At 53.7% G+C, this 23824-nt stretch overlaps 1 protein-coding gene across 1 annotated transcript; it reads left to right on the top strand.

Moving 5' to 3' along the window:
* The first annotated feature begins 2638 nt into the window (after positions 1–2638).
* Positions 2639–23496, top strand: igfbp5b (insulin-like growth factor binding protein 5b). Its single transcript, XM_052026100.1, has 4 exons — positions 2639–3227; positions 16882–17102; positions 17412–17531; positions 19486–23496. The coding sequence occupies exons 1-4, from the start codon at positions 2885–2887 to the stop codon at positions 19606–19608; spliced, it is 807 nt and encodes a 268-aa protein (XP_051882060.1). The 5' UTR covers positions 2639–2884; the 3' UTR covers positions 19609–23496.
* The last annotated feature ends 328 nt before the right edge of the window (positions 23497–23824 follow it).

Here is a 23824-nt window from a genome sequence, read left to right as displayed (position 1 = left end):
AGCGGCACGGAAAATTCATGAACAACCTGCCTTTAGGAGGGAGTCACTGCAGCGGTAGGTGGGGGTGTCTATAGATGTTGTCTATCAGAGGTCCCTGGATCAGACAGAACAGGTGGTGTCCATGGTTAGGAAAGTACATGGAACTGGAGGGGAACTGGTTGGAAGGGATTTGGGGCCAGAGGCAAAGGGTAGAGTTAACGAGCAGGTTGTCCGAAGGTGACGACTGGAGGTGCCCGTGGTCTGTGCTGAACCCGGTGTACATGGGTGATGGTGACAAAGGATGAGGGGGAATTAGATCCGTGTCTCCGGAGCAGGTTCTACAACAGAAAGTTGCAGAGGGGCGTCGAGAGATGAAGTGAGGGGGAAATCTGTGGGAGTTATGGTTTAGTGTGGGGAATCGTAAGTCGTTAATAGATAGCTCGGTCAGAGGGTTTTGTAAGTGGTGGGAAGCTGGGAAGGGTGGTGCCCACAGAGAGCACGGGGGCTCCTGGAAGTCACTGATAGGTGGGGGGCAGGTACAATAACAAACTGAAAACCTTGGAATGCCAGCATTTACCCCAAGGCCTGGAAATAAGGAGCAGGAATTTCTGCTCGGGTGGCTGAGAATTTTTGGAATTCTCTGTCCCAGGGAGCTGTGATGCTGGCTCATGGAATTTATTCAGGGCCCAGCCTACAGAGTAATGCAGGGTGGGGGCACCAGGTCAGAAAGTGGAGCGGTGGACAAAGATCAGGCATGATTCTACTCAATCGCAGAGCAAGTTCGAGGGGTTCAATGGCCAAGCTCCTCCTGGCTCATGTCTCTGAGTCTTTCCCAGTTGTCCAGTACTCGCCCCAAGCCTCAGGAAGGAACGATCATCCTTGGAAAGGGAGCAGAGTATTCACTGGAATGAAATTGGGCTAAAGGGTTCAATGATAACCCGGGCTCCATTGCCTTGGGTTTAGAAGGTTCAGAGAAATTGGGGTTAAGGTAACTGGAGGATTCAGTTGGGTGGAGAGAGATTCCCCAGATCGTTCAGGGTGATGGAGGTAATGTGTCTGCACACAAGGGGAACTCCATGCCCTACAACGGTTTGTGCTGGGACTCAGCAGAGGTTTGACGACAGCTGGTCTGTGTTGCTTGGGTATCACGGGAGCACAAGAGAACTAGAACAGGAGTCAGGCTCCAGGCCTCTCAAACCTGCCCCACTGTCCATTGTAATCATGGTTGATCGAGGGTCAGTGAGGGGCACGGAGCAAAGGAGGGGGTGTGGAGGCAGGAGACGTGGAATGATGCCTTCCGAACGTGGGCAAGTAGGATCAGTGTGGGTGGGCAAAGCGGTCAGCATGGCCATGGTGGATTGAAGGGCCTGTTACTGTGCTTTACATCTCCCTGACTCTCGGATGGGGATCAGCCAATGGAATGAAGGGCAGAATGGCCTCCTTCTGTCCCTACATTTCTCTGTACAGAGACACAGGCAGTTTTCATCACCATGGACCTGAGTGATATCTATTTCAGAACGGTCGGGTGTCTCCACAGCAGTGTGTCCTCTGCTGTTCTCTGTGCAACTCTTTCCCTCCATCACACCCCGCCCCCCCCCCGTTAACTCACCCCCCCCTGTCTGTTTTCACTGTCTCTCCTCTCAATCTCTCCTCTCCAAATCAAGCCACCCCTCTCTGCATCAGCCCCTCCTTCCCAGCCGTCTCTGACCCCCTCTCCCAGTCCTCCTTCCCCTCCTTTTCTGCTCCTGACCCCCCCTCACCCCTCTGCCTCCCTCTCTCTCGCCCCCATCCCTGCCCCCTTCTCCCACCGCCTCTCCCCCACCACGACCACCACCCCATCCCCTGCTTCCTTCCCCCCCCCCACCTCTCCCCAGCGTGGGGGCGCTGGGGAAGGGGTGAGAGGTTGTGGGGGGCTGGGGAAGGGGTGAGATGTTGCAGGGGGCTGGGGAAGGGGTGAGAGGTTGCAGGGGGGCTGGGGAAGGGGTGAGAGGTTGTGGGGGGCTGGGGAAGGGGTGAGAGGTTCCAGGGCACTGGGGAAGGGGTGAGAGGTTGCAGGGTGCTGGAGAAGGGGTGAGAGGTTGCAGGGGGTGCTGGGGAAGAGGTAAGAGGTCAGCTGCCTGCAGGGTACTGGGGAAGGGGTGAGAGGTTGCAGGGCGCTGGGGAAGGGGTGAGGTGTTGCAGGGCGCTGGGGAAGGGGTGAGAGGTTGCAGGGCGCTGGGGAAGGGGTGAGAGGTTGCAGGGGGGCTGGGGAAGGGGTGAGAGGTTGCAGGGCACTGGGGAAGGGGTGAGAGGTTGCAGGGCACTGGGGAAGGGGTGAGAGGTTGCAGGGCGCTGGAGAAGGGGTGAGAGGTTGCAGGGCACTGGGGAAGGGGTGAGAGGTTGCAGGGCGCTGGGGAAGGGGTGAGAGGTTGCAGGGCACTGGGGAAGGGGTGAGAGGTTGCAGGGCGCTGGGGAAGGGGTGAGAGGTTGCAGGGCGCTGGAGAAGGGGTGAGGTGTTGCAGGGCGCTGGGGAAGGGGGTGGCTGGTGATAGTGCGCAGGCTGAGGCTTCCAGCGGGTGTGTCAGCTTTCAGTCTGTGGAAGCTGCCGCCTCCAGCTGCCAGCGGCCTTTCTCGGGTCGGGGAGGAGGGATTTATTCAGATCGCGGGGCAGTGCACGAAACCGATTTAAAAAGAGCTGCCGGGGAGCTGGGGCAGACAGATCAGAGAGGATAACACAGGCAGCCTTCTCCCCCCTTCCCACAGCCCGCTGAGAGATTTCTCGCCGGAAAGTTCTGTTTTATTCATTGCAACTTAAAGCGGCGATTTGAAAACTTTTTGCAGAAGTTTTGGAAAAAAGTTTTTTTTCTCTGCGAAAGTTTGCCAGCCGCTTGTCTGCAGTGCGGGGCTGCCGCAGCCTCTCCCCAACATGCTGGGCTGCTTCCCGGTGCTGCTGTTTCTGTGGGGGGGTCACTGGAGCGGCTCGCTGGCGCTGGGACCCCGGGTGCACTGCCAGCCGTGCGACCAGAAGTCTGCGTCCGTCTGCCCGGCTCCGCCGGCCGGCTGCCAGTTGGTGAAGGAGCCGGGCTGTGGCTGCTGCCTCACTTGCGCCCTGGAGGAGGGTGAGAGCTGCGGCGTTTACACCGAGCTCTGCGCCGCGGGACTCAAGTGTCTGCCGAAGCCGGAGGAGGAGAAGCCGCTGCACGCCCTGCTCCACGGCCGCGGCATCTGCAGCTCGGCCAAGGGCCACCGGGGCACCGAGCCCACGCCAGGTGAGTGCGCGGCGCAACCGGCGGGGAGCGGCGCAACTTCGGAGCGGAGAGGCGCAACTGCCGGGGACGCGCCCCGGCCGCGCGCATCCGTGCCGACCCCTCGCCAAGTTCTCTGCTCAAAGCCCCGGGGTAGGAGGGGGGCAGAGGGGGGGGGAGAGGGGGACAGAACAAGGGGGAGAGGGGGAATAGAACAGGGGAAGGCGGGAGAAGGGAATCGGGGGTTGGGGGGATGAGGGGGGTGGGGAGGGGGATGAGGGGGAGGTGGGGATGGGGGGGGTGGGGAGGGGGATGAGGGGGAGGTGGGGATGGGGGGGGTGGGGAGGGGGATGAGGGGGTGGGGAGGGGGATGAGGGGTGGGGAGGGAGATGAGGGGGATGGGAGGGGGATGAGGGGGTGGGGAGGGGGATGAGGGGGTGGGGAGGGGATGAGGGGGTGGAGAGGGGATGAGGGGGTGGGGAGGGGGATGAGGGGGTGGAGAGGGGGATGAGGGGGGATGGGAGGGGGATGAGGGGGTGGAGAGGGGGATGAGGGGTGGGGAGGGGATGAGGGGGTGGAGAGGGGGATGAGGGGGATGGGAGGGGGATGAGGGGGTGGAGAGGGGGATGAGGGGTGGGGAGGGGAATGAGGGGGTGGGGAGGGGGATGAGGGGGATGGGAGGGAGATGGGGAGGGAAATGAGGGGGTTGGGGAGATGGGGAGAGGAGTTGGTAGGGACGAATGACGGAGGGCAGGGGCTAAGTGAGGAGAGAGAAGTGGGGGAGGTGGAGAATGAGGGAGGGGAGAGGGGTGGTCCTGAAGTGGGTGAGGGGGGAGGGAGGGGGGAGAGAGAGAGGAACAGGGAGAGGGGAGGAAGGTGAGGAGGTAGTGAGGATCAAGGGGTGAGTGAGAGGCAGGTGTGAGAGGGAGGTGAGGGTGTGGTGAGGAGGGAGGAGGTGGGTGAGACTCGGAGGAAGTGAGAGGCAGGGAGCGAGTGAGGGTCGGAGGGAGTGAGTAGTGTGGAGAAGAGGGTGGTGGGAGGGAGGGAGAGGGGCGACCTGCCCAGGAGGCTACAGTACACAGCGGAGCTCCTGGAATGTCAGACAGCTGGAGTAACGTGTCGGGGAAGTGTGTGTGCACTGTACACTGGCAGTGCCCATGTGTCTGTCACCCTTCCAGATGTGATTTCCAGCTGCTAACATTGTTTCCAATTGTTTACTGCCTTCACCAGATGTGCAATGGTTGCCAGATGTTTGTCCTTTCCATGCAGCTGTTGCTCCGTCCGGATTTTCCCTACTCTCCCACCCTTCCTGCCTGGCTGACTCCAGCTGTGCTTCCAGATGCTGACATTAAAATCCAGCTGTCAAAGGGTCTGGTTCAGCTGACTGCAGACCCCACACGTGATTCCCTGCAATGCTGGATGGCAGCGACTGTGGTGTGGGTGGAGGGCTGAGCCCCCCGAGGGCAGGGCTGCCGCGTGTGGGAGCCCCCCGAGGGCAGGGCTGCCGCGTGTGGGAGCCCAGAGGGTTTCAGAGAAAGGAGACGGGTGGGAGAGCTCCCATGGGGCAGGGTGCAGAATGCCCTGGACAGCTTCGTCTGTTCTCCACCTGCACCGTTATTGCTGTGTGAGAGTGTGTTACACTGACAGGCGGAGAGATCCGCAGGGGGAAGGGACACTAATGCCCTGGGATACTGCTGAGGGAGGGGTGATGCTGAGCGAGAGTCACACTGTGAGAGGGAGGGTTGCACTGTGGGAGGGGGGTACTGAGGGAGTGACCCACTGTGGGAGGTGCTGTCCTTTGGATGAGATGTTGAGTGAAAGCCCCAGGCTGGTGGACGTTGGTGTGTATGTGCTCAGGACGATATTTAACTTGTAACCAGCATCACTTCAGAAGTAATTCCTGACGAATGTCTGATAGTGGTTTGTGGGATCTTTCTGTGCACAGTTTATCGGTTGTGTTCCCCACAATAGATCAATGACTGAAATATTCCACTCCCAGTGGTGTCTGTGCGCCACTCCTCTTCGCCACTGTTGGTGGACCCTACCCTGCCTCATGGAGCGAGGGGTGGAGGGGGAGGTGTTCAGCCATTAATTCCTGCAGTGGGCTTTGACACATGGGCCCCCAGTGAGATGAAGGTGGGGTCTGTAGCCAGCAAACGCTGGTGGGTGTGGAGAACTGCCCAAAGGTGCACCTACAGTGGTTCAGGGCTGTGTGCAGTGAGACCCACCTGATGCCAGCAGCAGTGAAGACACACAGACCTCAGTACCACTCAACAACAGGTTAAGCCTGCCAGCCCTGGTCCTGAGAGCGCAGCAATGACCGATTGTGGGAGGTGCGTGGGCTGTGGTGGACATGATGGGCAGTGGAGAATAGTGGTGTCAGTGGTGGGTAGTGGTGGACAATTATGGACAGTGGTAGGCAGTGGTGGACGTGATTGGTAGTGGTGAGCATTGGAGGATAGTGGTAGCCAGCAGTGGACAGTGGTGGTCACCAGGGGTCAGTGCTGGGGAGCCTGTTTTGTGTTGAACATTAATGACCCAAGCAGGTGTGTAGGGTAAAATGTCCAAGTCTGCAGGTGAGACCATGCCTGTCCGTGTGGTAAACCCTGAGGAGGACAGCAACCAGGCTGACCCGGTGTTTACAAAGGTTCACCGTGGCTTCCTCACTCCTGTCCCCTGTGCCTCTGTTTCTAAATGCTGGGATCCCGGGGGCTTTTCACCCACTGCCCCCACCTGCCCCGTCACTTTCAACGAGCTCTGCACCAACCCCTGCCCCCCCCCCTCAGATCTCTCTGTTCCTGGACCCTGTCAGAGTTGTGCGCTCGGGTTTACATCGTCTCTTCACGTTCTTCCTACCGAACTGTAACACCCCACATTTCTCTGCACTAAACTGCATCTGCCACCTCTGTGCCCATTCCCCGGCCCGTCCACATCTCCCTGACACCTGTCTGCAATGCGAGGTCACTGGGATCCAGGGTGAGCTAGCCAATTGGATACAGAATTGGCTTGGTGGAAGGAGGCAGAGGGTGGTGGTGGAGGGATCTGTGACCGGTGGTGTGCCACAAGGATCAGTGCTGGCATCCCTGCTGTTGGTCGTCTAAATTAACAATTTGGGTGACAATGTTGTTAACATGGTTAGTTAGTCTGTGGCTGACAGCAAAATTGGTGGTGTAGTGGACAGTGAGGAAGGTTGTCTTAGACAACAGGATCCAGATGAACTGGGAAAGGGGGCCAAGAAATGGCAGATGGAATATAACTTGGATAAATGTGAGGTGTTGCATTTTGTGAAGTTAAACGAGGGCAGGATGTGCAGAGTAAATGACAGGGCCCTGGAGAGTGTAGAACAGAGAGACCCAGGGATACAGGTACGTAGTTCTCTGAAAATGTCAACACCGGTAGACAGTGTGGTGAAGAAGGTGCTTGCCTTTAATCAGACAGGCCATTAAGTACAAGAGTTGGGACATGATGTTACATCTGTACAAGGCACTGATGAGACCACACTTGAAGTATGGTGTTCAGTTCTGGTCACCCAGCTATAGGAAAGATGTCATTAAGTTGGAAAGAGTGCAGTGAAGATTCACGAGGAGTTATGAGGAGAGACTGGACAGACTGGGATTGTTTTCCCTGGAGTGAAGGAGGCTGAGGGGTGACCTGATAGAGGTTTATAAAATCACGAGGAGCATGGTCACAGTCTTTTTTCCAGGGTTGGGGAGTCTAAAGCTACAGGGCATGGGTTTAAGTTAAGGGGGGAAAGTTTTAAGGGGACCTGAGGGGTAACATTTTCACACAGAGGGTGGTGGGTATATAGAACATTACAGCACAGTACGGGCCCTTTGGCCCACAATGTTGTGCTGACATTTTATCCTGCTCTAAGATCTATCTAACTCTTCCCTCCCGTATAGCCCCCCATTTCTGTATCATTCATGTGTCTATCTAAGAATCTCTTAAATGTCCCTAATGTATCTGCCTCCACAACTTCTGCCGGCAGTGTGTTCCACGCACCCACCACTCTCTGTGTATAAAAAAAACAACTTACCCTTGACATCCCCCTTATACCTTCCTCCAATCACCTTAAAACTATGTCCCCTCGTATTCGCTATTGTCACCCTGGGAAAATGTTTGACTGTCCGCTCGATCTATGCCTCTTATCATCTTGTACACCTCTATCAAGTAGATATAGAAACATAGAAAACCTACAGCACAATTCAGGCCCTTCAGCCCACAAAGCTGTGCCAAACATGTCGCTACCCTAGAAATTACTAGGCTTACCCATATCCCTCTATTTTACTCAGCTCCATGTACCTATCCAACCGTCTCTTAAAAGACCCTATTGTATCCGCCTCCACCACCGTTTCCGGCAGCCCATTCCACACACTCACCACTCTCTGAGTAAAAAAACTTACCCCTGACCTCCTCTATACCTACTCCCCAGCACCTTAAACCTATGTCCTCTTGTGGCAACCATTTCAGCCCTGGGGAAAAGCCTCTGACTATCTACCCAATCAATACCTCTCATCATCTTATACACCTCTATCAGGTCCCCCCTTATCCTCTGTCACTCCAAGGAGAAATGGCCGAGTTCCCTCAACCTACTTTCATAAGGCATGCTCCGCATTCCAGGCAGCATCCTTGTAAATCTCCTCTGCACCCTTTCTATGGTTTCCACATCCTTCCTGTAGTGAGGCGACCAGAACTGAGCACAGTACTCCAAGTGGGGTCTGACCAGGGACCTATATAGCTGCAACAATACCTCCCGGCTCCTAAATTCAATTCCACAATTGATGAAGGACAATACACCATATGCCTTCTTAACCACAGAGTCAACCTGCGCAGCCGCTTTGAGCGTCCTGTGGACTCGGACCCCAAGATCCCTCTGATCCTCCACACTGCCGTGTCCTACCATTAATACTATATTCCACCAACATATTTGACCTACCAAAATGAACCACTTCACACTTATCTGGGTTGAACTGCATCTGCCACTTCTCAGCTCAACTTTGCATGCTATCTATGTCCCTCTGTAATCTCTGACAGCCCTCGAAACTACCCACAACACCCCCGACCTTTGTGTCATCCGCAAACTGTACTAACCCACCCCTCCACTTCCTCATCCATTTCGTTTATAGAAATCAAAAAGAGTAAGGGTCCCAGTACAGATCCCTGAGGTACACCACTGGTCACCGACCTCCACTCAGAATATGACCCTTCAACAACCACTCTTTACCTTCTGTGGGCCAGCCAGTTCTGGATCCACACTGCAATGTCCCCTTGGATCCCATGCCTCCTTACTTTCTCAATAAGCCTTGCATGGGGTACCTTATCAAACGCCTTGCTGAAATCCATATACACTACATCTACTGCTCTCCCTTCATCGATGTGTTTAGTCACATCCTCAAAAAATTCAATCAGGCTCGTAAGGCAGGACCTGCCCTTGACAAAGCTATGCTGATTGTTCCTAATCATATTATACCTCTCCAAATGTTCATAAATCCCGCCTCTCAGGATTTTTTCCATTAGCTTACCAACCACTGAGGTGAGACTCACTGGTCTATAATTTCCTGGGCTATCCCTACTCCCTTTCTTGAATAAGGGAACAACATCCGCAACCCTCCAATCTTCTGGAACCTCTCCTGTCTCCATCGACCATGCAAAGATCATCGTCAGAGGCTCCGCAATCTCCTCCCTCGCCTCCCACAGCAACCTGGGGTACATCTCATCCGGTCCCGGCGACTTATCCAACTTGATGCTTTCCAAAAGTTTCAGCACCTCCTCCTTTCTAATATCCACATGCTCAAGCTTTTCAGCCTGCTGCAAGTCCCCACTACAATCCCCCAGATCTTTTTCCAAAATGAATACTGATGTAAAGTATTCATTAAGTACCTCCACTATTTCTTCCAGATCCATACACACTTCCCCACTGCTGCACTTGATAGGCCCTATTCTTTTGCATCTTATCCTTTTGCTCTTGTAGAACGCCTTGGGGTTTTCCTTAATCCTGCCCGCCAAGGCCTTCTCATGTCCCTTTCTGACTCTCCTAATCTCCTTCTTAAGATCCTTCCTATTAGCCTTATACTCTTCCAGATCTTTAACATTACCTAGCTCTCTGTACCTTTTGTAAGCTTTTCTTTTCCTTTTGATTAGATTTATTATAGCCTTTGTACACCACGGTTCCTGTATCCTCTCGTGACTCCTGTCTCATTGGAACATGACTATGCAGAAGTCCACACAAATATCCCCTGAATATTTGCCACATTTCTTCCGTACTTTTCCCTGAGAACATCTGTTCCCAATTTAATCTTCCAATTTCCTGCCTGAGAGCCTCATAATTCCCTTTACTCCAAGTAAACGCCTTTCTAGTCTGTCAATGTCTATGGAACAAGCTGCTGGAGGAACTGGTAGATGCAGGTACAATTGCAGCCCTTGGGACAATTTGGACAGGTACATCGATAGGAAAGGTTTAGAGGGATATGAGCAAATGCGACTAGCTCAGAAGGCACCTTGGCCGGAATGGATGAACTGGGCTGAAGAACCTGTTGCAGCAGTGGACCTGCTGGAAATGTGGGCAGAGGAATGGCAGATGGAGTTTAATGTGAACGTGTTGCACTTTGGGAGGTCAGATGTAAGAGGGAAGTGTACAGTAAATGGCATTGACGTACAGACGGTTCATGGGATGCAGGTCCACAGCTCCCTGAAAGTGGCAACACAAGTAGGTAAGGTGGTTAAAAAACAAGTACAACGCGCTTGCCTTCATCGGTCGGGACGTTGAGTATAAACGTCAGGAAGTCATGTTGCAGCTGTGTAATCAGAGTCAGGTTTATTATCATTGACTTGTGTAGAATTTGTTGGTTTGCGGCAGCCGTAAAGTGCAAGAAATAAAGACGTAAAAAATTACTATAAGTTACAAAAATAAATAGCGCAAAAATAACGAGGTGGTGTTCATGGACCGTTCAGAAATCTGATGGCGGAGGGGAAGAAGCTGTTTCTGAATCATTGAGTGTGGGTCTTCAGGCTCCTGTACCTCCTCCCCGATGGGGGTAGCGAGAAGAGGGCATGTCCCAGATAGTGAGGGTCTTCAGTGATGGATGCCGCCTTCTTGAGGCACCTCCTCTTGAAGATGTCCTCGATGGTGGGGAGGGTTGTGCCCGTGATGGAGCTGGCTGAGTCTACAACCCTCTGCAGCCTCTTGCGATTCTGTGCATTGGAGCCTCCGTACCAGGCGGTGATGCAACCAGTCAGGATGGTCTCCACCGTACATCTGTAGAAATTTGCAAGAGTCTTTGGTGACTTATTAACTCTCCTCAAACTCCTGACGAAGTAGAGCCGCTGGCGTGTTGCCTTTGTGATTGCATCAATGTGTTGGGCCCAGGATAGGTCCCCTGAGATGTTGATGTCTAGGAACTTGAAGCTGCTCACCCTTTCCACCGCTGACCCCTCAATGAGGACTGGTGTGTGTTCTCCCGACCTCCCCTTCCCTGAAGTCCACAATCAATTCCTTGGTCTTGCTGACATTGAGTGTGAGGTTGTTGTTGCGATACCACTCGAGCAGCCGACCTATCTCACTCCTGTACGCCTCCTCATCTTTGCTCAGGCCGCAGTTGGAGTATTGTGTGCAGTTCTGGTCACCCCGTTACGGGAAGGGTGTGGAGGCTTTGGAGAGGGTGCAGAAGAGGTTCACCAGGATGTTGCCTTGATTAGAGGGTACGAGCTGTAAGGTGAGGTTGGAGTAACTTGGGTTGTTTTCTCTGGAGTGTCGGAGGCTGAGGGAAAATTTATAAAATTGAGAGGCATAGGGTAGATGGAAATGTCAGATACCAGAGGGCATGGGTTTAAGGTGAGACGGGTAAAATTTAAAGGAAATGTGCAGGGCAAGTTTTTTTACACACAGAGCGGTGGGCGCCTGGAATGGGCTGCCAGGGGTGGTGGTGGAGGCAGATACAACAATGAGGTTTAAGAGCACATAAGGGATATGGATCATGTGCAGGCAGAAGGGACTAGTTTAATTTGGCACTGTGGTCAGCACAGACATGGTGGGCTGAAGGGCCTGTTCCTGTGCTGTACTGTTCTGTGTTCTATGAGGGTCACTCACTGTGTAACTGTACAGAGGCACTGTTTATTGGCAGGGTTAGGGTTAATGCTTTGGCGTTCCAAGACAAGCCATGTGCTTTCTCTGGAATAGTTGATGTGATCTTTGACAGAAGGCCAAAGCCTTTAAAAATATCGATATTATTTTTAAACTGCTCGGATCTGGTTTATTTTTACTGCTTTGTTGCATGCTCAGCCTCTCACCCACAGCAGCCCGCGTATTGTGCGGGAGATTGAACAATGGGGTTCGATCACTCCAAGCACGTGAGGGCAGAGGTCGGCAGGGATCAGGGTTCAGGGAGAGTGAGTCCCGCAGAGTCCACATGGACTGGGATGTGGCTGAGCCAGTCGCTCTTCCACCACTCTCCTTCCAACAATAGGAGTAGCTTTGGATTGGTTTGGAATCCAGATTCGAAGCAGAATCTCCATGTTTACAATTGCAAAATCTTCTGGAACCTTCTGGCTGTGGAATGCAATCAGTTCTTCTCTGCTTTTGTTTGGAGTGTATGGCAAGGTGTACAAGAGAATGTTGAGCGCCCGTGATGGGTTTAACACAACCACAGCAGCATTTATTGGAAGGGGCCACACAACTCCCTGCAGTTAATGGGAGACCAGTTGGTAACAAACAGCTTAAAGGAGCTTTATAACGTTTCCACTGAAGCAGGGTGCGTAATTCAAACCAGCAAAGATTGGACAATAAAAGTTCTAAAATGGCAGTCCCACACGCCCTGACCCTCAGTGGGGAACGGGTTCCCCACACGCCCTGACCCTCAGTGGGGAACGGGTTCCCCACACGCCCTGACCCTCAGTGGGGGGCGGGTCCCCCACACGCCCTGACCCTCAGTGGGGGGTGGGTCCCCCACACGCCCTGACCCTCAGTGGGGGACGGGTCCCACACACACCCTGACCCTCAGTGGGGGACGGTCTCTCTCTCTCTCTCTCTCTCATACACACACACAGGTTGGTTGTTGTTGTGCACGTTCCGTCTGTAAACTGACACCAGTCAGTGTGATATATTTAAACTCCAGTCAGTCCTTGTCAGCCTCAGGAGTGGAATCTGCTCCTGCTTTTGTCTAGTTCCAGGAATTACGGAATACTCTTCTTCCTCCCCTGTTCCACCTCACCATCTCCCCCTTCCCTGAACCAGCTCTCCATGGGATTTCTGTACACACTCCCAACTCCAGTCTAACAATTACCCCAATCTAAAACTCTCCTCCATCTGCAGCCCCTCGTTCCTCCACGATCTCCATTCTCCCCCAGTCCTACCTCTGTTTCTGTCCTGAATTTCATTTCATAGTGTTACACAGCACAGAAACAGGCCCTTCAGCCCATCTTGTCCATGCTGGCTGTGATACTTACCTACACTAATCCCATTCACCTGCATTAGCCCCATGTTTCTTTACTCCTTTTGCATCCAAGTACCTATCCAAACATTGTTCTATCTGCTTCAGCTTGTTCCCTCCGTGTGGAAAACCTGTCCCTCAGATCTCTTTAAATGTCTCCTTCTCACCTTAAACCTGTGCCCTCTAGTTCTAGACTCCCTGCCCTGGGCAAAAGACTCTATCCCATCTATGCCCCTCATAATTTTATAAACCTCTATAGGGTCACCCCTTGGCCTCTGATGTTCTAGGAAGAACAAACCCAACCTTTCCCATGTCTCCTTATAACCACAGCCCTCCACTCCAGACCACATCCTGGGGAATCTCTCGTGCTCTCTCTCTGCTGCTGCCACATCCTTCTGTAGTGTGGTGACCAGAACTGTACCCAGTGCTCCGTGTGGTCTGACCAACGTTTGTACAGCTGCAGCATGACGTCGCAGCTCTAACACTCAATGCCTTGGCCGATGAAGGAAGCATGCCAAGTACCTCCTTCACCACCCTATCTAGCTGTGTTTCTATTTTCGAGGAGCTATGAACTTGTACCCCATATCAACAACAACTGAGGCCCCTGCCATTGTCTCTCCTCCTTTGGCCCCATGCCTTCAGCTGCCAGGAATTCCACAGCTTCCTCAGTTCTGGAATTCTCTCCACAAACCCGGCAGCCTCCCTTCCCTTCACTGTGAAAGTTTGTAACGTTTCTGTTGACCGAGGGCTTGGTCACAGCCTCTATCTCCTGGTGTGTCGACACTGAATCCCTCGGTGAGGACAAGTTTCCCTGGTCTGGGATATCCCTTTGATCCTAAAGGTCTCCTTGCCGGCGTGTACTGAGGATAAGCTTTGTCGGAAAATTGGGAAAATTGGAAGTCCCTGACAGAGCCAGGGTGTGAGGGGCTGGAGGGAGAGGAGGGAGGGGAGACTGAGGGACAGAGAGGGTAGGGGTGGACGAGGGTTGAGCACTGGAGATGCTGCAATCTCCTTGTTTCTGGCAGGTTGCCCAACTCCCTGCAATGTGGGGAGCTCCACCTCTGCTGGGTAATGGAACCAGATCACCCGAAATGGGAGCAAGAGGAGGCCATTGGGCCCCTTGTGCCAGCTCTGTCCTACATCACAGTCATGGCGGACCACAACCGCAGCATGATTTTCCTTGCACTATCACCATATCAAGATCACAGAAATCCATCAAATTAACCCAGTGACTGATCCTCAGGAGAGAGAATTCCAACGATTCCCCTTCCTCTGCTCGTTCAGAGGTTGGACAAACTTGGGTTGTTTTCTCTGGAGCAGCAGAGGCCGAGGGGAGACATGATAGAGGTTTATAAAACTGAGAGGCACAGATAGAGTAGGACAGCCGGTACCTTTTTTCCCAGGGTTTGAAATCTCTAATACCAGAGGGCGTGCATTTAAGGTGAGAGGGGGAAAGCTCAAAGGAGGTGTGTGGGGCAAGTTTTTTACACAGAGAGCGGTGGGTGCCTGGAATGTGCTGTCAGGGGTGGGGGTGGAGGCAGATATGATAGAGGGGTTTAAGAGGCTGTTAGATAGACACATGAATATGGAGGGATATGGACCAGGAAGAAGGGATTAGGAGTCATTGGCTAATTAGGTCAGCACAACATTGTGGGCTGAAGGGCCTGTTCCTGTTCTGTGTTCTGAACCTGGTTGAAATTTTAACTGAGACAGGGAACAGGCAGGGAATGGAGACAGGCAGGTGGGATTGGTTTAGATTAGCATCATGGCCAGCACAGACAAGGTGGGCCGAAGGGCCTTTCCTGTACTTCTGTCGTTCATTTAAATGGCAGACCCTTTGTTCTGAGACTGGACCCCTGGTCTGGACTCCTTGGGCATCCCCTACATCCGCCCATCAAACCCTGTAAGAATTCTGAATGTTTCAGTGGGACCTCCAGTCATTCCTGTAAGCTCCGGAGAAAAGGTTCTTGTGGTGACTCTCCCGGGGTGAGCGGAGACCTTCCTGAGGTCGGCAGAGTGGAAGGGAAATACAGACTGAATCTTCATGGGTCAGTGGGACATTTCTGATCTTCAGAGGAGGGTGTTTTTATTTATTCATTATGGGCATTGCCAGCCCGAGGTGTCCCCGAAGTGCATTCACCACATTGCTGGGACTGGAGTCACATAGAGGCCCAATCAGGGTAAGGAGGGCAGGCCTCTACTCACAGGTGGTGGTGAATCTCCAGAATTCTCCACCCTGCAGGGTTGAGGAGGCTGATCACTTGGGGGCAGAACTGGAACAGGAGGTGAGGGCTGGGTCAGGTCAGCCGTGATCACATTGATTGGTGGGATAGGTCTGAGGGGCCGATTGGCCGACCCCTGCTCCACGTCCATGCCCCTGAGTGAACTGGGTGGGATTTTCCAACAATCCCACGGTCCAATGGATCATTGTCACTGGGACTTGCTCAGGAATGGGTGAAGGCAAGGCAGGTCAGACAAGACCGGTGGTTAGGGAGGGGCTCATTGAGGAGGGAGCATGTGTAAGAAGGAAGGAGGGGAGAGGAGGAGGGATGGGGGGGGGTTGTGGGGGGAGGAGCTGTGTGAGAGAGGTGGAACGGACCCTTTGTTTGTTTAACCCACTGAACTAACGGTGGTTGGATTACATGTCAACCAGCCAGAGGCAGGCGGAGGAGATGTTAGTGAACAGGCGCCCAGAGACAGGATGTGAGATGGGTGCAGACTGCCAGAGAGTGTAGCCCCCAACTCCCCACGCCCGCACCCAGCAACTCTTGTCAACGGGACCCGTTACTGGGGCAAAATCAGAGATTTCTCACAAGAGTGTGCAGAGAATGCAAAAAATCTGCACCAATGCATACCAGCAGTATCAACTTACTGTGTCTAACCCATGCTCTCCCTGCCCTGGGAGTGTGTGATGGGACGGTGTAGAGGTAGCTTCACTGTGTCTGACCCCAGGAGTGTGTGATGGGACGGTGTAGAGGTAGCTTCACTGTGTCTGACCCCAGGAGTGTGTGATGGATGGTGTAGAGGAGCTTCACCCTGTGTCTGCCCCGTGCTGATTCCATCCCTGAAGTATTTTACGATGGAGTACATTCCAGGATGTTACCTGGAGTCGAGGGCTGTGGTTACAAGGAGGGATTGGATAGGTTGGGTTTGTTCCCACTGGAACATAGCAAGCTGAGGGGTGACCTCAGAGGTTTATAAAATTATGAGGAGCATAGATGGGTCAGGTACTCAGAGCTTCTTTCCCAGGACAGGAGAGTCTCGAAATAGAGGGCACAGGTTGAAGGTGAGAGGGGAGAGTGTGATGCAGAAGAGGGGTGGAGTTTTCATACGGAATACCTGGCACTCACTGCCAGAGGAGATGGGAGAGGCACGGACAGTTGCAATGTTTAAGAGGTGTTCGGACAGGTGCGTCAATAGGAGAGGCATGATGCGGGTAGGCATCGTGGTCAGCGTGGACAAGATGGGCTGAAGGGCCTGCTTGTGTGCAGTACAGACTCCTGATTCTGTGATACTGTATAGAGACCTTTATTCTCAGGGATAGTATAGAGACACAGGGTTGTAGAGCACAGAAACAGGCCCTTCGGCCCACCATGTCTGTGCTGACCTCTGCCCATCTACACCCATGCCATGAGGACGTATCCTCTGAGGCTTTGTCTATTTAAGTGTCTGTGATTGTACCTGATCCACCCCCTCCTCTGGCAGTGAGTTATCACCTACTCTCTGTGTACAAACTTTCCCCCCAGATCCCCTTCAAGTCCCCTCCCACTCACCCTGGCCCACCATTTCTCATACCTGGGAAAACCATTCTGAATATCTACCTTCCTACAGCATCAGGCCCTCAGCCTCCTTCGCTCCAGCCTGTCCGGTCTCTCCACCAGACTGAAGTCCTCCAGTCCAGGCATCACCCTGGTGAATCTGCTCTGCACCGTCTCCAGTGCCGTCACATCCTTGGCAATGTGCCATTGGCAGGAACACTCCAAAACCTAACTTTGTTACATTTATATAAATCTCAAGGGTAGACCTGTGCTTTGATAGTGAACGCTTTCCAAACAACAGTGCCGGTGGTAGTGGGCCCCTCCCTCAGTACTGCCCCCTCCCACAGTACTGCGTGGTGGTGTCAGCCCTGGTGTTGCGCGGGGATGCCTGGTGTGAGTCCAGCCCACGTCAGCCTCGGATTGTGGGCGGTGAGTGAGCCTGTGTCCCAGCTGTGTGTGGGCGGTGAGTGACCGTGTCCTCGGTCTGTGTTGCAGAGAGAGGGTCCCCCGAGAGTGAGGAGGTGGTGGGTCCTGAGGCAGCGGGCGAGGGGTACATCACCAAGCCCGTGAAGAAGCATGGTCGGCTGTCCAATCAGAAGGTGGAGGCCTTGAAGCGGGATCGGGAGAAGCGACTGCGTGTGTCCAAGATCATCTCGTCCTCTGAGAACACTGCACACGATCGGCACCAGTCCGGATACAAGCACGAGTCCGAGCTGGTGGGTCGGGGGAGACTGCACCCGGGGATGTGTGGGCTCGCTGTACAACATCCTCCTCACTGGTCCTCGTGCGCCCCCCAACCCACCGCTCCCCCCCCCACCACCACCTCACCGCTCCCCCTGACCCCACCGCTCTACCCCCCAACCCACTGCTTCCTCCCCAAACGCTCACTGCCCCCACCCCAACCCCACCCACCACTCCGCTCACCTCAACCCCCATTGGCATGCGGGAGCCAGTCCCACTCGCCGCACTGGGGGCCAGGGCGCGGAGAACACTCCTAATGTAATGGGCCGGTCCTCTCTCCGCAGGGTCCGTGTCGCAGGCAGATGGAGGTGGTTCTGCAGAGCCTGAACAAAGCCGTCTACCTCAGCCCCGACGAGGTCTACATCCCCAACTGCGATCGCAAGGGCCTGTATAAACGCAAGCAGGTGGGTGGTGCTCCTGACGCAGCGTGGTCACCTGCAGCACAGCGCGAGGTCAGCCTGCCCATGTTCCCACCGACTTTCCTCTCAGCTCCAGCGTCGAGCCACAACAGGCCCTTCGGCCCACCTTGTCCATGCTGACCTCTGCACTGATGCCGTTTACTGGCACTTGTTCCGTGCCGTCCATGCCTTGATGCTTAGCGATTGTTGACCCAGACACTCCTGCAATGCTGTGAGAGTCTCTGCCTCCACCCTCCCCCCCCCCAGGCGTGTGTTGGTTCCAATCTGCCAGAGGGACTCAGCGGGTCAAGCAGTGTCTGTGGCGGGGGGGAGGAATTGTCAATCTTTCGGGTCGAAACCCTGCATCGGGGGAAAGAGCTTTTGTCAGACCGCCTGTAAACCTCTCCCCCCTCCACCCCCTTGCCCTAAACCTCCGTCCTCTAGCTTCAGATACATCTGCCATGGGGAAAGGTTTCTCTAGCTACCCTATTAATGTCCCTCAAATACCCCAATCATTCCGCTCCCTATCCCCCTCCCCAACCTTCCCACTGCAGAGTAAATAAACCCAGCCCCTTCCAGTCCCAAAGCCCTCGCACTGCTCCTCACACACCCGTAAACACGTTCAGATATTCGCTTTCCGAGACACCTGCTCCGTCACCAGCCATGGACAGCAGTCATCACCACCCCCCGCCCTCAGCCCCAAGGGCACAGAAAGCTCAGGGTGTCTGCCGAAGAGGGCGACAACGGAAATCAGAGTTTCCACCACAATTCCTGGTCACACTGCTGCCACCAGAGTTGTCTCACCGCTGAAACTTGAACTGTGGCTGGTTTGATCTCCTGCCCAGATGAATTGTCCACCTTGGATGCAATTCCATTGACACAGTCACCATGCCCCCATGCACCAAAGTCCCAGCTGTGACATGGAGCGTAAGTATTCCCCACGCAGGGAACGGGTGTGTAGAAGACTCTCCCACCCGCTCTGACTCTCAATGATCTTACACTAAAAATATCGCCTGCCGCTGACTTCCCAACAAAGGCTGCTCTGTCCCCACTCTCACTGAAAACAATCCTCCATGAAAGAATTGTCAATTAAATCTCATCCGCCTTCTCTAGAATGGTGAAAGCAGCCTCATGCTTTTCCTGTCTCTGTGTAACAGGCGTGTGGGCTGATGGCCCACTCCTATCCCTGTCTAACAGACATGAGGGGCTGAATGGCCTTCTCCCATTCTTCCTCGTTCCGCTGCTCCTCTCCCAATGCCTGAACAGTGGTCAGGGTGTCTGAGTTTTTTCACAGGTCCACGCCAACCAAGATTCCCATCTAAGCCAGTCTCATTTGCCTGTGTTTGGCTCACATCCCTCTGAACCTTTCCTATCCATGGACGGCAGGCACGGTAGTGTAGGGGTTAGCGTGACACTATTACAGCACCAGCGACCTGGGTTCAATTCCTGCCGTTGTCTGTGAGGAGTTTGGACGTTCTCCCCGTGTCTGCGTGGGTTTCCTCCGGGTGCTCCGGTTTCCTCCCACATTCCAAAGACGTACGGGTTAGGAAGTTGTGGGCGTGCTATGTTGGCGCCGGAAGCATGGCGACACTTGTGGGCTGCCCCCAGAACACTCTACGCAAAAGATGCATTTCACTGTGTGTTTCGATGTACATGTGACTAATAAAGAAATCTTATCTTACCTGTCCAAGTGGCTTTTAAGTGCTGTTAATGTACCCTGGCAACTCATTCCACACACTGACCACCCTCTGGGTGAAAAGGTTGCCCCTCAGGTTCCTATTAAATCTCTCCTCTCTCACCTTAAACCTGTGCCCTCTAGTTCTTGATTCCCCAACCCTGGTAAAAGACTGAGTGCATTCACCCTCTCTACGCCCCTCATGATTTTATACACCTCTATATGGTCACCCCTCACTCTCCCATGTGCTTCCGTGTTTACACAAACTCTGACTTGTTTTGGCAGTGCAAACCGTCGAAGGGGAAGCGACGGGGCCTGTGTTGGTGTGTGGACAAGTACGGTTTCAAGCTGCCTGGCTCAGATTACATGCATCACGACTTCCAGTGTCACAACTTGGAGACTGATTGACGTGCATCCTCCAGCCCAGTCTCTTCTCCTCTTCAACCAACCGACCATCTCCAGAGGACCTCCCTCCTGAGCTGTTGGCTGACCAAAGACTGTAAAACAGTTTGGCCGCGAGTGCAGCAAGAAACCTAAAGTATAATAATTTTACAAAATAGTATGCTATTATTACTTTTTGGGACACCGGATTTGTCAAGCTACCACCAGCTGGTTTTATTTACTTTTCGTTCTCTACAAAAGAACCTGTTGCTAATGGAAATTTGATTTTAAGAGACAAAAAGGCTCAAGTTTGGGTAATTCTGTTTATTTGTCAGCATGCGATACCCTTCCTATAATGTAAGAAGATCTTTAACCCCCAAACTCCCAGTGAGTTAATGGAAAGTATGCGACCCAGTAATGGAACCCACTGTCTGGGAGGTTCCTGGCTAGACCAGGGGACGAGAGATCTGTGGCTTTGTGTCTTCCTTCTTTCTGTTGGTGGTGGGAGGAGGAAGGGTGGTGGGCGAGCAGTCTGTCACCTCCACAGTGGAAGAGGGACGAGACCACAAGCTGCAAGTCGATGTGGCTGAACCTTTGTGTTAATGGAATTGTGAAGTGGGGAAGGGATGTACACCACTCAGCCCCCAACTCCCGGGCTAAATATGCTACCGTACCTACAGGGTGCAGTGCGAGATCCCCACCCTTGGGTGCTGCTGCAGTACTGCTTGCTGCCACAAGGGGGCGACACTGTGGAGCGAACGGTGGCGCCCCCTAGTTGCCGACATCTGGTACTGCAGTGAGAAGCCCCCCTTCTGCCTCTGTCTCTCCTGGCTGCCCCAGTGGTTGTGGCTATCGCTTCTCTGGGGGGTGGGAAGGGGTTGGGGTGGTTCCTACTACCCCCTTCTCCTCACCTGCTGGGGAATGGCCTTACCTCTCCTTGGGCTGGAGGATGGGCAATGAAACTGGGCTGGTTGCTTCCTCTCTCCTGCTCTGCATTGGCAGAGAGTTGGGGGTTTTGACGGCACTGCTGTGGCCACTGGCTCTTCCTCCCACCCAACCATTCACCATATTGTCTCGACCGGCTGTTTGACCTTGTGTGGCATCACACCTGTTAAAGTGCTCCCTCCTTGCCCTGCACCTTCCCGGCAATAGCCCCTGGCTCAGACAAAGCCAAGTTGGCGGTTTCTCTTCCTCTCACAGCGCCAGAGACCCGGGTTCGATCCCGACCTCTGGCACTGTCTGTGTGGAGTTTGCACATTCTCCCTGTGACTATGTGGGTTTTCCCGGGTGCTCCGGTTTCCTCCCACATCTCAAAGATGTGCGGGTCGGTGGGTTAATTGGCTGCTATAAATTGCCCCCAGTGGTTGAAGGGTAGAATCTGGGGGAAGTTAATGGAAGTGTGGGGAGAGCAGGTTACAAGGAATATTATTGGGGGGGTGGGGGGTGATGGGATTGTTCTGTGAGCCGGCATAGACACGATGGGCCAAATGGCCATCCATGTTGAATCTGGGGCTGTGGTGGCTGCTTCCCAGCAAGGGACCCGTCCCCCAGCCACCTCACTCAGTGGGTGGCCCCACGCCCAACCCGTCAGCTGAGCCACCCGCCAGGGAACCTCGATCTCCACAGAGAAGGCCAAAGTCCCTTTTGACCCTGGAGAAGACAGAACGGGGAAGTGAGGAGTCCCAGACCCGGGGTGGGGGGTGGGGGGTGGGCAAACAATACGAAGCGTGGCTCCCAGGGGAGGAGATTCCCTCTGCGGATTTTGTGTGGAAATGAAGATGGGAAACTATGAACAACATTAGGACTGTGTTTTGACCGTGTTCCTCTGTTTGCTGTGCTATACTGATGGGATTTCTCTGAAGTGCGACTCCTTCACTCCTCAAAGGTTAGAACAGCAGCTGAGGTTAAATGATGACTTTCCTTCTGCTCTCATCCGTCCACTCTCCCTGTCATGAGCTCTTCAGCCCATGTCTCCAGTGTAACTCTGCCTGATCCATAGTTGGGACCCAGACGCAGCTGTGGTCCTATCACCTGGACGGTCCTGGCTGTGTCCAGCACCAGGGCACCGTCTCCAGGTGAGGGGTCAGCCATTTAGAATGCAGGGTGGTGAATTTTGTAGGTTTTTTCCCCAAAGGGAGCTGGATGCTCAGACGAGGCATGATAGGGAAGGTATTGAGATGTTTTCACCGGTGGGGGAGTGTTGAATGAGGGCACAGAGTTACAAAATTAGGGGGTGGTCATTTTAAATGGAGGTGTGTAGGAACAACTTCTCACAGAGGATGGTGAATCTCTGCAAGTCTCTGAAGGGTTGTGGAAGCCACATCATTGAGGGGAGATAAGCGTTTGAAAGATCAACGAATTGAGGGCTGTGGGAACTGGCGCAGTCAGGCTTGGGGCTGCTCAGCAATGATTATATTTAATGTCAGGGCAGACTTGAGGGGCCGAGAGGCTCCTTCTGCTCCTATTTCCTTGTGGAGATTAACAGAATGAAGAGATAAAAAGGAAGGTGGCGATGAGATGGAGGAACAGGTGCGAGGGGCTGAACAGCTCCCTGTTCCTGTACCGACGGGCTGACCTGCTGGAGGAGAGTCTGGGTGTTGAGTGGAGTGGATTGTCCCTGGGATTGTTGCCTGCAGTGGTCCCTGTGGGTCTGAGGGGCATCGTGTCCCGTGCTGCATGTGAAACTATAGGCAATGCTGGTTTCAAATGTCGTAATGGAAAGGGTACCGTCCTGTACGAGGGGGAGACTGATGTGACCAAGGGAACACAGTTCAGAGAAAAGCTGTGATTGGATTGGTGATCCAGAGAATAGGAGTTCAACAGGTTCACAAACATTCCCCAGGGAAGTAAATCCCTGACCTTCCCCGTCTAGGCCCAGACACGCCCTCAGCTCCACACCAACCTCTCAGCAGTCAGGGATCAGTACCAATAAAGGCCAATGCATCTGTGAGCACTCCAAGGAATCCTGACCATCCTCAGGACCTTTCAGACCCATTGACTTGTGATCCAGCATCTCTGAACTCTCAGTGACCCTGTGATCCAGTGTGTCTCCCATCTCCCAGTGTCTCCAATCTCCCAGTGACCATGATCCAGTGTGCCTCCAATCTTCCAGTATCGTTCCATCTCCCTGTGATCTAGTGTGTCTCCTATCCCCGTGTCTCCAATGACCTTGTGTGCCTCCAGTTTCCCAGTGACCATGATCCAGTGTCTCTCTGACCTTCCTGGTGTCTCCCTGGTGACCAGTAGCTCTCCAGTCTGTGCAGGTCAGCCCAGTGAGCCACTGCACTGGGTGATGACACGCAGTGTTGTCCTATCGCCGGTGATGGCGTGTGGTGTTGTCCCACCGCCGGTGATGATGCACGGTGTTGTGCCACCGCTGGTGATGGCGTGTGGTGGTGTCCCATCGCCGGTGATGACGGGGTTATTTGGCAGGGAATATTTCCACCGGTTGGTGAGTGGGTTACTGGGAGTGGGAGGACTGACGGATCTTGTGCTGCAGGACGGTGTACAGTGAGGGCCAGTTCTGGGTCAAAGGGAGATAATGGTCCCTGCCTGGGTGAAAGTCACGCTGGTACAACAGAAAAGGACGAAGGTTCAGAACGAAACCTGAGTTGAGCGACTACCCCCCAACCCAAACACTTTCATCCTCAGCAACACACTGCCTAACATTTCACTCTGCATTGTCACAACCTGTGTAACCCTCGACCTAACAACCTTGTGACTGGACGAGACTTTCTTTCATGTCTAATGAAGCAGAAAGTTTTAGCAAATATTCTGTTGTGTTTTGTACTAAATATTTTTGTTACATTTCTGATGAGGTGGACACTGTACGCTATTTATTCGACTCTAATTTATCTTATCCTTCATCTTTGTCTTTTGTCATGACAAAGCATTTATTTAATAAAGATATGTACACAGCCAATGAGTGTGTTGGATGAGCTTCCTGGACAGGTGATGAGCAGACTCCGTCCCTTCCCGAGCGGTACTGAGTCCACACCGGCCGCACACAGACTCCATCGCACTGATGGACCACTGTGGGAATCAGGGTGTCAGGGGTAAGACCAGCATGTATTGCCCTTCACTTACTGCTCCTGAGAGGGTGAGGTAAACTGTACCACAACCCGCTGCAGTCCTTCTGGTGAAGGGGCTCCCATGGTGCTGGTGGGGAGGGAGTTCCAGGGCTTAGACCCAGTGACGGTGATGTACTTGTGTACGGAGCGATCTGTCCGATGGCATGCTAACA

This window comes from Pristis pectinata, chromosome 1, assembly GCF_009764475.1.
Source record: "Pristis pectinata isolate sPriPec2 chromosome 1, sPriPec2.1.pri, whole genome shotgun sequence".
Taxonomy (NCBI): Eukaryota; Metazoa; Chordata; class Chondrichthyes; order Rhinopristiformes; family Pristidae; genus Pristis; species Pristis pectinata.
The sequence above is the reverse complement of the archived record's forward strand: the minus strand, read 5'-3'. Positions and strand labels throughout refer to the sequence as shown.